This window comes from Tachysurus fulvidraco, chromosome 3 (genome assembly GCF_022655615.1).
Source record: "Tachysurus fulvidraco isolate hzauxx_2018 chromosome 3, HZAU_PFXX_2.0, whole genome shotgun sequence".
In the NCBI taxonomy this organism is placed as follows: domain Eukaryota; kingdom Metazoa; phylum Chordata; class Actinopteri; order Siluriformes; family Bagridae; genus Tachysurus; species Tachysurus fulvidraco.
In genome coordinates this window covers 27,395,140-27,410,677 of record NC_062520.1, presented here as the reverse complement: position 1 = coordinate 27,410,677, position 15,538 = coordinate 27,395,140, and the positions used below count along the sequence as shown (strand labels likewise).

The 15,538-nt window shown below is 38.6% G+C and overlaps 2 protein-coding genes across 3 annotated transcripts; both read right to left on the bottom strand.

The window, feature by feature from the left end:
* Positions 1 to 850: 850 nt before the first annotated feature.
* fbxo32 (F-box protein 32) lies at positions 851 to 7,496 on the bottom strand. The gene is made up of 9 exons (XM_027153940.2): positions 7,273 to 7,496; positions 6,654 to 6,769; positions 6,508 to 6,557; positions 6,322 to 6,414; positions 4,244 to 4,337; positions 3,340 to 3,524; positions 2,326 to 2,508; positions 2,053 to 2,196; positions 851 to 1,936 (listed from the first exon to the last, which is right to left on the bottom strand). Exons 1-9 carry the CDS (start codon positions 7,386 to 7,388, stop codon positions 1,847 to 1,849), a joined length of 1,071 nt encoding a protein of 356 aa, XP_027009741.2. The 5' UTR covers positions 7,389 to 7,496; the 3' UTR covers positions 851 to 1,846.
* Positions 7,497 to 10,611: 3,115 nt separating this feature from the next.
* Positions 10,612 to 14,449, bottom strand: klhl38b (kelch-like family member 38b). 2 transcript variants are annotated; one of them, XM_027153929.2, is made up of 4 exons: positions 14,276 to 14,432; positions 11,879 to 13,232; positions 11,687 to 11,792; positions 10,612 to 11,591 (listed from the first exon to the last, which is right to left on the bottom strand). In XM_027153929.2, the coding sequence occupies exons 2-4, from the start codon at positions 13,214 to 13,216 to the stop codon at positions 11,296 to 11,298; spliced, it is 1,740 nt and encodes a 579-aa protein (XP_027009730.1). In that variant the 5' UTR covers positions 13,217 to 13,232; positions 14,276 to 14,432; the 3' UTR covers positions 10,612 to 11,295. The 2 variants fall into 2 exon arrangements, with proteins under 2 accessions (XP_027009730.1, XP_027009720.1); XM_027153919.2 differs by having other exon boundaries at positions 10,614 to 11,591; positions 14,233 to 14,449.
* Positions 14,450 to 15,538: the final 1,089 nt, after the last annotated feature.

Sequence of the window (15,538 nt, the reverse complement as noted above, 5' to 3'; positions counted from 1 at the left end):
AATTGTCAGGATGCATGATGTGTCTAAAATCTACTGAAACCATTGCAGCTTTTGTTATCCACAATTTAACCTTTTAACACAGGTTTAAGAAAATGTTGTTTTTTTTCTCCATGCTCAGTCAATGTGCTGATATTTACGAACAGGAAATTGTACCTTGTACTAAAACTGTTGATTGTAATACTACTCATTGCTTTTTAACCATTTATGACTTGTGTTTGTAAGTTCTATTAAATTGCAGCTATTCTTCTGGCAAGTTTGACCATACAAGTGTCCCGAAGAGGATTTTATCTTCTGGCTTCGTCCTTATTTATATGAAAGCAGCAACTAAAATAAAGAAACATGACGCATCAAGCATTTTCTTCGTGTATTGTGTATCGTGTTTAACGACGAGTGTTACTGCTATTCAACCTCACTACTATTTACCCTCCAAGACTGAGAAGCTGAAACCTTTTACATAATGAATTGCTTTACAGGAGAATCATAAACAAGGGGTTTAATATTGGCTGAGCTTTTTATAACTGACTCAGGTTCACTTGCATAAACAAGACCTAGTCTCTCATTTAATATTTAATACTTCTTGTAGCACTTTTACGTTATTGTTGTACATAACGTTGCTGTTTGGAAAGTTGTTGATATTTTGATATGAAGCAGCACAACTTAGATCAATTTATATCAAACGTACCCTATTCAAAGACGTGCAGCCGATTACACAACAAAAATATTAGGAGAATTAGATTATAAATACCCTCCTCTACAACAACTTGTTTACGTCCATTATGCTTAATCATCGGTTATATTTGAGATCTATTTGATCCTACCAGATGGCAGTAAAAAAGGCAGGACACAGTAATAGAAGACTGTGGTTTATTTTCAGCCTTTGGGAGCAGGATGTCTTTTGACTTCCTCTTCAAGCCCAGTTTAGTTATGTTTGCATAACTGAACACAAGTGAGATATTGCATTTAAAAATAAAAAAAAGGACCTTTTATTTTCCTGGTCAGAATAACATAGTATGCAACAGAATAAAACAAATAATCAGCTCTTTGGTATCAAATTCATACCATGCAGGTGGTAGTAAACATTCAAGTTGCAGAAATGTGTGCTACAATTATTAATGCTTAGTAACATTTCTACTATTGTTATGCAGAAAAGGCAACATGTGAACATGTCAGAACAATGACAAACGTTTCAAAAGTGCACGGACTACGTTTGTGAAACCAGTGAATTGTAACATCATCGATTACACCGTACTTTAGTGTCGTAACAGGCTGTACTATAGTCAAGTGTTTACTCGTATTTACTGCGGCAAATACATTTTAAACAAAAACATGATAGTCAAACGTATAAAAAGTGGAAAAACGTTCGATAGAAAAAGTATTGCACACCATAATAACGGACATACTATTTCCCCCTCACGTTCTTATTCGAACTCCAGCATGCTTTTCAAAATGCAAATATACTGTACAGTCCAACAGAAGTTCATCCACCGTCATATCTTATAAAAATAAAAAATTAAAAAAATCCCAAACTATATAAAGTAGTATTGCAGCATGAGGGCAGACTGTAATGCAAATCGCTCGCACCAAGCAAAGCACATTAATCTTTGGAGTAAACAAAGTCGTGCCTAACAAAATCTGTGAATATTTTTTTATACTGTATATACATACACATGGAGCTTCTTACATACTGATATTTTTCCTTTTTCCATTTTTTCAAACTTCCAAATATTCCTCATGCCGACGTCCTCCGACACGCTGAATCGCTTTCCTCATAACGTCTGGGAATCTATTGCACTTTCCACTTTATATACACTATGTACAAATGCCGAAATCCAAACCGAAAGTCCCTTTAGAACTTAAAGAGGTTGATGAAACCTTGTGGAGAAACGGAAATGCTGCAGCTCTCTGGATTGTTGGCTGTGCAGGGATGGTTTGTATCCTGTAGAGGACGACAACAGAAAGTCCAGCTGTTACTGTTAGCAAACCGCAGCATTATAGGCATTACACGCTGAACCGAAAACAATTACAGACACTGTTTAGACATTTCAGTCTCACCTTCCAGAACAGGATGTGGCAATGTGTGCAGAACTGCAAGGTGTCACTGTACTGCTCTTTATGAGGGTAGCACCGGCACAGCTTAAAGTACATCTTCTTCCATTCGAGGTGACCGTTATCTGAAACCATGAGTCGCTTGCGAATCTGCCAAAATAAAGGAATGTAATAAATGGATGATCTTTTTGGCTTTAGCTCACAAACTACTGTCACACTAGGCATGTGTAAACAGAAGTAGAGTAAATCTTGATGTTTCGCATTAAAATGATGCAGCACCTGTCGGTCAGTGAAGTGGTAGTGACAGAGGTTCTTCCACAGCAGCCTATCCTCAGCCAGTAGCCCCAGGTCAGGACACACCTGCCCCAGACTGACCAGGTCTCGCCCGTCTGACAACCTCTGCATGATGTTCAGCTGGAGACTGGCTGGCAAATGCAGTAGTGTCATCCCGGTGCTTGTGGGCTTTAGATACAAAAAGTACACGTCAATCTCATCTTCTATCCAATCACAGTGAGACTTACAATCTATACTTTGATATCTTCAGAGATCTGGATTTAAGTAGGGTAAACAATAGCACCATGCACAGATGAAGCATTTTCATTGGAACCACACACAAAGGTCCTTTGTAATTATATTCTGTTGCACTTGGCATTTAAAAAAAATAAAAAAATACGCATGAACTCATTTATCTTGCACTGTTTGTCTGTGCTGTTTGGAGCACTGTGTGTGTGTGTGTGTGTGTGTGTCATGGCATGTTTGTCTGGGGCTCTCAAATCTATCCTTGTATGTGTATGTAAATAGGATAAAAGCTTTTTATGATTTCACATTTCGAACATGTTAATTCTGTTAACATATTTTTTTGCTTTCTTTTTCAAACAGTTTGACCATGTTTAAAGTTAGATGAAGTCGAAGCTGCTCCTTAAACTTTATAGACTCCTAGACCTGATTAAATCGGATTATGTCCATACGCAGCAGACTTCTTGTTTCCTTTCTACCATGTACGCAAAAGCTTGTATATTTGTTCTACTCTGAATTAGCATAAACAATTACTACTACTACTACTACTACTACTACTACTAATACTAATAATCACACCTAATCTTTGGGGGCCATTTTTCGGGTCAGGCCTGCTAGACTAGCTCAAAAATGAATGTCTGTGGTACTTTTTTGCTTTTTGAATATGTCATAGAGCTCAAAAAAACATCTGCTGTATCAAATTCTTCATCAGTAATGGTTTAGAACTGGAATGTTTATCCACGGTGAGGAAAGTTGCCCTGATGTACCCCTACTCACCCTGTTTATCTGAATGTTGTCCAGCTGCTGCTGCCACTGCAGGATGTTTTCCATGCGGTAAACCCAGATATTAATGTTTCCCACCAGCACAGACTTGCCCATGTCCTGCACCAGACTGCAGAGAGACACATACAGCGTGTGCAGCAGCTCTTTGATGGGCCTTACATTCTGTTGATCTTCCAGGACTAAAACAGACCAAGAGCACAGAGAGTTCAGAGAATTACAGCTGTTTACATAGACATCCACAGAGACGCAGGAATATGACATGTCTGCATGGATAGTAGATAGTATGAAGTAAAAAAGTATGAGGTATTAAAGGAGAAATACTCTTATTTCACCTACATTTAATGCATCATCTGCTAGTTTTGGTGTTATATTAAATAAACAAGTCCTTGTCTGTGTAAAAAGGCTGATCATCGTCATCATCATTCTATAACTTGGGTCTGAGCTACAAGTAAGTGCACTTAACACGCAGTTTTGTTTAACTGAGGAACCACTTGGTTTACAATACTTGTGAGGAGCTTGTTTGCTCTCAGAGCCATGGCATTCTTTCCACTGCAGGTAATTATGAAATTTCCTACAGCTACGCTACAGACTGGGGCCAAATGCTCTTGGGGGATGTGGGATCATAGTGGCTTAGTGGCGAAGGTGTTGGACTAGCGATCGGAAGGCTGTGAGCTTGAATCCAAGGTCCACCAAGCTACCAGCACCGGGCCCCTGAGCAAGGCCCTCAACCATCGATTGGTCAGTTGTATAAAATGATGTAAAAATGTAAGTTGCTCCGTATAACGGCGTCGGCCAAATGTTGTACAAAATGATTTAAGTCCTTAAAATGACAGAGCTACAAATATTCAAAAAGAGAAAATGAGGATGTGTGTGTGTGTGTGTGTGCACACACGCTCACCTTTCTGCACCACTCTTTCCAGAATGTTCATGTAGTTCTTCTGCGCCACTCCGCTCAGAGACGGTAGCTGCGACTTGGCGATCAGCTCAAGCAGCTAAAAAGGTATAAATTTCAGCAGTCAGACTTGGAGACATTCTGTTCCAACATCACTTACACAATGTTATGCTTCTCTCTCTCTCTCTCTCAAAGCTCAAGCAACAACAAACCCTAATCTGAGAAACAACCAAGCATCCCTCTGTACCTCATGCCCTTGTTTACTTCTCAGTAAACATTCAAGGTTTATAAAAGGTCAGTCATGAGTATGTAAATAAAAATGAAACCCTCTCATTATTTTAGGCTGTCAAAGAGGCATACATGTGGTTTGTTTGTGTGTGTGTGTGTGTGTGTGTGTGTGTGTGTGGTTTGCTCCCCTTACAATATCCTTGATGGCATTTCCAGCACACAACGGTCAGTCAAGAGGGCAATGTGATTTGTTTCCACAGAGTCCGAATGCCAGAGCTGAGTAGGTTGGCATGCTTGCCATCCAAGAACTGCAGTGCAATGGAGCAACACTGACCCCTTGCCTGACCTAAAATCATGTGAGCTATGGCATCGTCATTAACTCCACCCGCCTTGATAAACTTTCAAAGTGTCCACGTGTTACCCATCAGGATGTGACATTTGTACCACCTCAAACTGGGACAGAGAGTCCAAAATTACATTGATCCCCGACTCCATGAACATACACGTTTCACACCAGCTGCTCTTCCAGTGTTCAAGCCAGCAAAGCAAACCCGTTTTAAATCACGTACAAACTAGGTGTCTGATCGTTCCCATTTGTTTTTTATGTAACTGTATCTAATTGTGCTTCAGGTTTAATGTGAACTTGTGAGTCACAGGTTATTTTGGGTGTTTAGGTTAAGGGTGTGTTTAGACACCGTCACGGAGCCGAAATACAAAAATGTGCCTTGACGTGCATCACAAGATTATCAGCTGAATACTGGTTTTAAAATTTTAAAGCTTGTTGTGTTGTGGTGTTGATTGCTCTCTGGTCACATGGACCTGTTTTTCCATTACTACCTCAAGACGGTCACCGCACTTGAGCTCAACAACACACTAGCAGACTTGGCAAGAGCAAGAAATTCGAGCTCTAAGAAGTGTTACGTATTTTGTTGCGCTATTGTTTTCGAGTGGAGTTTTTCTATGCAATGCATAATCATATGCAAACCCCAAACTACTCCTTTAATAACTGAGAACCTGTGATTTTTTTTTTAATCCTGATTTCACACACAGCAAGCTGAAATAGTGATATTATGGTGCTCTAATCTAAAAGGAAAAAAGATGCTGACTTTTTTCCTTACACTGGTCTTCACTTTATTGACCTTTTTGAGCAAAATAAATGAACCTGTCCATGTTTACAACTTAGCTTATCTTTTTCCTCCTTCATCATTTTCGGTACCTCTTCTATAGTTAGTGTTTTGAACATGGCCCAGAAACCACTACAAGATGACAAGTGCTGAGACTTGATACATGCTCAAGTACACATCAGCATGACTGAACATTTCCAGAAGAACGCTAGTCTGGAGTGCAGTGATAAGACTTAAAACAGAGCCACACACCACTCTGCTAGATCTTAGTGTCTTCATTTAAGTGCTAAACTGAGATGACGCTATATTCACATCATAACAAATGTTCCCTGTATTGTACCTTTTGAGCGTCACAAACAGCTGGACCCAAATCCCTTGTGTGTGTCAAATAGCGAATAAACCGGATTCTGATTCTGATTCTACTTCTAAATATTTATTTACGTTTAACATCATTTACAGAGAATCACACTCAATGAATAAACCAATAAAATCATTTCAATTTCTATTAACTCACTCAGATGCATGTGATTGTTCCTTTAATAGATTTTATCTTATCCAAAAAAAGGTTTTAACAATTACTGCTCCAAGGGAGCTGAATCTTACCTGACCCATGTGACAAAATAAAGTCATCTATTCTAATCTAATGTGTTGTGTGTTTACAAGATCCTACATTGACGGTATTGTGGTTTCATTTGCTCGTGGAACGGAAATATTTTGAGAAAGAAAGCTTACCCTCACAACATAATTAAATCTCCTGGTGTCCTTGATGGCACTGCAGAAGTCCAAGCGATTAAAAGCTTCCCCCAAAGTACAGTAGCCATGACGCTGTATGACACACAAACGAGCAGATAAATTATAATAAGCCTTTTATAAATAAGTCTTTTATAAATTCTAATCAAAAGTTTTGTTTAAATTTACCTCTTTGGTGCTCCCTTTGTGCACGTAAATCCACTTATCTTTGTAGAAATCTAGGAAGAAAAATACATCAAGCTACAAAATACTATACAACTTCATACAAAGATTTTTTTTTTTTTTTTTGGTCATAAGGTGATGATGTCACTTACATGGAACCTTACTGTTGTTGTTCATCAAATCCTTCTTTCGCTTCTTAGAGGCCACGTCATAATTAATAGAAAGGAGCATGTTTTCCTTGTTATAGTCCACTTGATTACATTCGTGGCTGGAATAAGAATCATAAACAAAAAAAATGTGATCAGTAATCATACACATAGCTTATATTATTGTGCACAAATCCCATACGGTGTATATAGAGAAGGTCTGGGAGCTGTTTATCGCTTAAATCTTTGTGTGTTACGAAATCGACAGTCCTAGAAAATATCTGGATGAAAAAGTCACAGTGATGGAAAGAATAAAGATAAGATCCAAACAGATGAGGATTCTCTCATCTGATTACTGATGTGTGTATTAATAGTAGTGATGATGATGATGATGATGGTGGTGATGAAGAGTAGGTCAAAAGGTCAAAGACAAATGCAACAGCTGTAACATGATCTCTTGATTCTATTAGACATCAGACATCAGTTAGGGCTGGAAACAAAAAAGTGCGTCAGTGGGAAATGATGCCAGTGTTTTAGGAAAGCTTTAGTTTCCCCTCTAAGGGTTCGTTTATACGCGTGATATAACGATGACAGTCGGTGAAACGTCAACAATCTCGACACTGACCTCTTGTAAACATTGTTATTCGTCTCGTTCTCGTTTTTCGTCGTTCTTTTCCAGCCATCCTCGGTTTTAACCCAGCTCTGACCAGGAGAGCGCCAGTCCTGTCCCAGAAACGGCATGTCTCAACACAACACCACCACGTCGTCTATATGCGTGTCTAAAGAAAAACCCAAACAAAATCGTGTCTAAGTCTGAAAGTGCGCAGCTGCGTATTTATATCATCAGCTCTGAATCCGGAAGTCGTCTTGACCCCGCCCACTTTGGAAACAGTCCTGGAGCACGTGGCTTTGTTTATCATCATCATGTTCAATATTGCAACACCTCACTTGGAAACATGATCAGTGTGCTGGATCACCTGTTGCTTTTTTATTATTATTATTATTTTTTTTTTTTGCATCCGTCTGAAATTTCACACGCAAGGTCATGAAGAGTTTTTTTTTTTTTTTTTTACTTGATTTGTATGTACATCATACTTGCTAATGAAGAAATAGAAACATATTCGACTCATTGGACTCATATATTCTCAACCATGTTTCTCAACCATATGGCTTAGGATGATGTATCTGTGGAGGTGTTAATGCATAAAAACAAGCTTGAGCAGATGTTGGTTAAAAAATACTGTATATGTGCACTGGGGCATGGGGTTTGAGGTTTAGGGCTTTTCTGTTCTTTTTTTTCAATCATTGATCATAGTGCTAAGGTCATCAAAGTTCTTGTATGAAGTGCAAAATCAATCAACAATCCTATCGTTTTAAACAGATAATCACTGATCAGCACATAGAGGTTATTGATCACATGTTGAATGGTTTGTGTTATTTAAAAGCTAGTGAAAAATGTGGGTAGAAATTCTTTACAAGTTTACTTTAAGAGTAACTGCCATTAAAACTCACAGATCAGTTTTTAATTCGTTGGTTGATCTAGCCAGTAAGTGTTGGATAATATTTACAAAAGGCATGAAGTCAATCTGTTATAAAATACATATAGATCACATGAGGAAGTTTGTAACAAACATGTGACATGACTTGTGTGGCCATGCATAAAATCTATGCATCATTAATTACTCACAGAGATTTCATCCATAATTACGGACATTGAGTAAATTAAAGTTGAGTAAATTAAGATCCTTTGTCTAAAATGTAGAGAACATTGATTAATGGTTTATTTTGTGTTGTGAAAAGAAACTCAGAATGTTTGCTGTTTGATGCTCATCACATATGTCCAGTGAATTTCATCAGATACTCCAATAGAAAGATCTATTCAACATGTGACATTTGCCCTTCATCTAAAATAACTTTTCCCAAGCTATGCTGGATGTTTAGCTCCCAAGACCAAGTCCTGCAAGGGGATTTCCTAGACATTTATGTGGCTCATTCCTCAAAGATGTCATACTTTATGAATCACGTCAGATATAACATATGTATCATGTTAATTAATCTTAAACCTCCTAAAGAACTTAAATATTTTAATATATAATACTGATTTGGTATTTTCTATCTGGAAAAAAACAGAGAGCCTGGGATCAGATGAACATTTCTGTTTTGTTTTTTTTATTTTGAGAGTTTTCTGCTTGAGGGTAGTTTGTGTGTTTGTGAGCACTCTCATAGACAGGATAAACAAGATAAACACATGAGACTCTCTCTCTCTCTCTCTCTCTCTCTCTCTCTCTCTCTCTCTCACACACACACACACACACACGCACATGTACACGCACACACAAACATGCACCTGTTCATCTCTTTCATCATCCCTCCAGTCTGCTGGACTGTCACACCTGCAGTTCAGCCACATGATTCCTTCGGTGTAATGTTCTCCCTTGTTTGTTTCCAAAAATAGCATGGAAACACCTATAGTCCCCAAACCGTGGCTGCTTATCATGTTCATACATTTACTAGAAAAAACTTCAGCATAGTACATTCGGGATTTATGGAAATGTACTCTGGATCTGGACTATTTATAGTGTGAACAGAAACGTGATGGGATAAGAAATGAGAAAGTTTTATTTTACAGAACCCTCTAGCATCAACATTCGCCTGATTGTGTAAGCTAGCAAAATGCTTGTAAATAACACCTATAAGTCTGAGAACTAAGCAAAATTTAAATAGTTGGACTTCCTTTAAAATGCATGTGAAATTTCAGAAATGTTTGCCAACAGTTCAAAGTGGTGAATTAACAGTAGTGTGAATGTACATTGATCAACCATAACATTAAAACCTCTGGTCTTATATTGTGTTGTTCTCTCTTGTGCTGCCAAAAAAGCTCTGATCCCTCAAGGCATGGACTTCACAAGACCTCTGAAGGTGTGTTGTCAATTACAGCAGTCCTGTAATTGAAGTGGAGACTCGATGTACCAGACTTTGTCTGTTCAATCACATAGAGATCTGGTGAATTTGGAAGCCATGTCAACACCATGAACTCTTTATCGTGTTCCTCAAAACACTACCTTGAGTAATGACAGGACACAAGGTTTCCTATCAAAACATTTCCCAGAGGATCACACTGAGCTTGCCTTTATCCCATGGTGCATCGTGGTGTCATCTCTTCCCCACATAAGTGCATCCACATAACATTATAGAGAACTTGAAACATCAAGCTGGGCTATCTTCTTCCATTGCTTCTATTGGTTCGGTTCTGATCCTCACCTAGACACTCATATACAGATTCCCATCTTAGCCAGCATTAACGTTTGCAGTAGTTTTTGTTACAGTTACTCTAATGTGGGATCGGACAAGACAGGCTAGCCTTCTCTTACCTTACATTTACAGCATTTGGCAGATACCCTTGTCCAGAGCGACATTATTATTACATTATCTTACCATGTTTATTGACAACTGGTTAAGGGCCTTGCTCAGGGGCCCAACAGTGGCAGCTAGGTGGACTTGGGATCAAACTCACAACCTTCCGATTGGTAGCCCAACACCTTAACCACTAGGCTACCACATGCCCCCATTAGCACCTCTGGTGCCCATGTCCCTGTCCCTGATTCACAGAATGTCTTGTTATTATGGGGTCATTGTAACATTATGTCAATGTTATTCACTTCAGCTGACAGGGATTTTTACTCGTATGGCATTAAGATCAAATTTGAGTATCCTGACAAATAAACATTATCTATTTTAGAAACTGTAAATATAACGGTAGAAGAGACTAGAGCTAGTTCAATGACCTCTGATTTATTGCTTCATGTCTGGGCATGTTGATATTCCTTTGCATTACAACATGACCAAGAAGCTTAGCAGCTTTAGATTATTACTTATTAAATAGAATATTTGCTGTAACGGTTGCTTATGTTCTGAAATATGGTACAAAAACTCCCAGATTTCCCAAATAATTGACAAAATATATTTTATTTCAAACATCTGAAACATAAAGTTGGCTTTGATACATTTTAAAATTGGTATATTAAAAAAACAAAAAAACAAAAAGAGTACATGTCCATGAAATGTGAAGATTAGAATTACTGCTGAACAAAAAAAATACAACTTTAAAATGGATGCTGTAGTAAATTTGATATATTTGATATATACAGTAGAGAGTAGCACACACTGTTGAATGGAACGACGGGAACTTCTTAAAAGAATCAGTGAATAGAAAATTGTAGGAATGATTTTGGATAAAGGTGTGTGGATAAAGCAAGTGCTGGACGTTAGAGCTGTAGTTCAACTGAATAACTCATCTGAATACTATATTTACTGTACAGTACATTTCAGAGGAACAGAAAACTGCCAAGGTGTCTTACTCAATCGTTTACAACTATAATTTGAGGAAGAGTTCTTGCTAAATGTTACAGTGAGTTGTTACATGCTTAAATGATGCAGCTCTTTTATGGCACATCTACAAAATATTCTTCCTTATGTTAAGCAGGTGACTGGATCTGCTAAATGTCACATTACTCATTAACTGCAACCTATTTTCACCACATTCTTGCATGCATCTTAGTCATCAAAAGTGTTATTTATAGACACTGAGATAGCTTTCTTAGTCAATGACCGATCTAATGACCGTGCTGAATATTTAGCAGCATTATAATCACACACATGTCGGAAAAGGCTTGTGTGAGATACACACCATCGGAACCGAGCCGTGGTCAAAGAGTTTAAATGGCAAAGGTCTTTTTGATGTCCAGGTGTCTGTCTCAGGGTCGTAGCAATCAAAGCTGTCTGAATCCTGAACATCATTTTGGCTGTTTATGTATCGGCCCCCAGTAACACAGACTTTGTTGTCGATAACGGTGGCTGAGTGATGCATTCTTCTTTCATTCATATTCTTACATTTAATAAATCTGTTTGCTTTAACGTCGTATGCCAGCATTCTTCTTGTATAGCCTGTGAAAGGAATGGATTCTATATTTAACAAATAGAAGCAAACAAATATTGTTTTTTAAACAAATATTAAATTGATAAATACTTCCAATAAGTACCTCCAATAATGTAGATTTTGCCATCAATAACTGACGCAGGGGCAGAAACATTCTTCACCATTCTGTTTTCCATTTTACACCAGATATTTCTTCCAATGTGGTACACCTACAGTATGTGAACACCAAATGTTGCACCAAACTAATTTTCAAAACATCCACAGTTTCCATTTTATCTTGTACTGCTGATCTTACCTGAATCATTCGTACTGGATTTTGCATGGCATCTTCCCCACCAAATACATAGATTCTCTGGTTGTGTGCTGCTACAGCAGGCTGCTGAACTGCTACTGGCATTGGAGCCATGGACTCCCAAAGGTTGAACATGGTATTGTATCTCTCCATGCCATTGGAGATTTGTCTGTCACCTGTAATGCCACCTAAAACAAAGATCAACTGGAGATAGGAGATGCTCTGATGGCCAAATCGAGGTACCAGCATGGGCTCTGCAACTCTCCACTGATTCATTTTTAAGGAGAGAGTGTAAACTGTGGCGGTAGGTACACCTCCTCCTCCTGTAGTCATGGTGAGACCTCCTAGAACATAAAGGATGCTGTGCATGCAGACATAAGAGGCACGGTAGAGTCGTACAGGTAACTTAGCCAGCCATTGCCAGCACTCTGTCTGTTCATCGAATAGCAGTGCCTCGCGAGATGTACGCTCATTGTTTTTACGCCCACCTACAACCACTAGAGCTTCTTTACAGGCATGACGCCGTGGAGCAGCCCACAGGGGTTGCAGTTCGCTTGAACAATGGGACCCAACAGAAAAGAGGAGACGTCTGACTGAGTCGATGATCTCAGTACAAAGGGAGGATGACTGCACTAATGGGTCACTGGCGATGAACTGGAAGAGGTAGGCGGGATGGATGTGTCGTAGCCTTACCTGACGGAAAAGGTCATGGATAGCACCTTGGCGGGCAAATGGGTCATGATGGATCCAAGCAAGGAGGATTTCAAACACCTTCTCCTCCTCTGCACACAGTTGGTCATCTTCTAAGTAACTAACCAACTCTTTCAGGGACAGTTCACAGAAGTCCTCAGAAGCCACAAAATCAGAGAAGCTTTTCACAGCCATTTCTCGAGCTTTCTGATGCAAACTGGTGCAGTGCAGAATCTCTGAAAGGCGACTCATGCTCAAGCAGTTATCTGGCCTGAGCTGGGCCTGCAAGAAGGCTGAGCAGGCTTCGAAAAGCCGTTCATAATTTAGCATCGCAGCAGCTTGCATTAGCGGGAGAACAGACTCCATGGTAATACTAATAGCTCCTGTGTAAACATAGTCCACAATGCTGTTCAGGGTATTATAGGGAATTCCCTGCATTTCCACCCGAGTCTGTTGTCTCTCACAAAAGTTGCTGCAGAACATAGCATGGAAGTAGGGGCTGCTGGACACCAGGACATTGCGGTGGCAGGGGATCTCGTTGCCATCAGAACAAAGGACAACATCTGTGAGGATCTGCTCCTTCCTCAAGTTGTTCAGCAGCAAGGGGAAGGTGGACAACAGCTCTTTGTCATTATAGTGTAGGACCTCCATTATCACACCATCTAGACTGTAAGAGAGGGGATGACAAATCATCATCATCAAGACATCATCAATCACATCATCAAGAATATGGTCATTTTCATGGAGAAAAGAATTTATTTTTCTTTGCCATGTTTTTAATAGAACATTTTATGTCTCTGGCAATTGATGGCATAATATTCCCATTCCGTAGATACAGGCCCACAATTAGTGATCAATTAAACACATTTTCAAGCATAAAAACTCAATTCATTCCAAAGTTATTGTCATTTTTACTTTTATTAAATGCTTCATCCTGACTGAGGTCATTGTGGATCAGGAGTCTATCCCTGGTGTGTGAGGTGGGAAAACATCTTGAATCCACTGCAGGGCTCCATGCACACACATGCACACACTCCTTCACACTTGGGGCAATTTCTTTAGCCAATCAACCTCATATATATTGTGAGCTGGGAGGAAACCAAAGAACCCAGAGGAAGCTCACATGGACATGGGGAATACTACGAAGAACCTCCCCACACAGTCACCGAAATAAGATCTAACCAGATATCCTGGAGCTGTGACGTGCCAATGCCGCCTGGTTTGCAACATTATGTTAAAAGAAGATTATTATATAAAACTGATTAACATCAAAACCTAAAAGGTTATATAGAGATTTTTTTACTTACATATGTTACATATAAAAACAACATAGTATTTATTTTTAGTATTATTGTTTTTTTCTAGTTCACAAGAAAGTATACGTTCTATGTGTTGTTATGGTAGTAATGTTCTCACATGAGAACCGGTCACATTTTATTTATTCTTTGCAAAAAGCAACCAACATATTAAAAGTCTTCTTTTTAATACAATATAATACTATTCACTTATTATGTTAGTTTCCTCCATTAAACCACAATTACTTTCAACTCAGAACAGGACATGACATTAAGGAAGTGTCAGTTGCCAGAGACATCTATATCCAATAGCTGTACAGTATCGACAGATGGATCTAAAGATCTGAACTGTCAGTTAGTCAGTTATCTTACCTGGTTTTAGCCAGTGTGTAACACATCCTGTGGGCTTTCGTACCTGCTATAGTCGAAGCAAAGCTCATCCAGACACAGCCAAATCTATCACTTGTGTTTTTCAGGGTGTCTTTCTATCTTGGATGCAATCTGAAGCATCAGCAGATGGATGTTTATAGTATGGATAGTGCAGTGTTGTTTGTTGTCAAGCTTTCCTTCCATGAAGCTCTGTGTACATTCCAGTCACCCTAAAAATAGAAATACCATTCCCTCTGTCTGAACTGCAGATACTCTTACTAACACAGGCATGTGAAGTCCCTTTTCCTGCTCTCTTTTTTCCAGCATGCAAGCTTCTTCCTTGTTTACAACGGGCATTAACGTTTCTGGTACACAGCAGACATTTGAGTAGCTGGACATGTGCTTGGAATGTACCCACCATCCTTTTCTATGCAAAGCTCAGGGTGTTACTTCAGCCACCAAATAAAAAAAAACAAGGTGATGCAATGAGATGAGGTGGGATTGTCAAGAGGCCTTGTATAGTACGTATCCCATAAATCCAATATGATATAAACGTGCTGATATGAAATAAAATTAAGAGATAAATTCAAAATATTGAATACGATTACTTTATTCATATTTTATAATGAAAAAGTTAGTCTCTGCAGTCACTACTAAAGCACCCATATAGTCACTTATTTCATTATTATATTTCAATATTTGTACCAATCAATTACATATTTGTTAACTGGGACACATTAGCATTAAAAGTACAACATGCCAGAGTATCATGGATATAGAGGCTATTAATGTTCTTAAAGTCCACCCTTAGGCAGTGATATCAATATGTCCGATATGAACATTTTTTTAATATTTGTTGATTTTTAATTTGTGAAGTTGGACCAAAACATTCGGACCAAAATACACCTTGGATCAGTATTTTAGTATTTAAATCTATTCCAAAATTCGATGAAGATCAAATACACTTTAAATACAAATCAAATTGATATTCCTAAGAACTGTTGCGACAACTTCTACAGTACTAGACTGTGTTTAGGTGTATCATGTCCTGGCACAGCATGTTACATCCAGGCAGCTCCTGCTTAACATCTGTGGTTTTGTGGAAGACAGCAATGAGGCAGATAAGTTTCACTTTTCATCCTCTGTACTTTATATAAACATGGATCATCATGATCTTGAGACCAGTTGCACACTACGGAAATCTGTATTTTTTTTGTTTTGAGTTTTTTTTAACCAGTGGGTCAAGATGAAACCTTAACAAAAGCTTGAACTATTTTCCTCTGAGTTCTGCAAAGACATAATTCTTAAT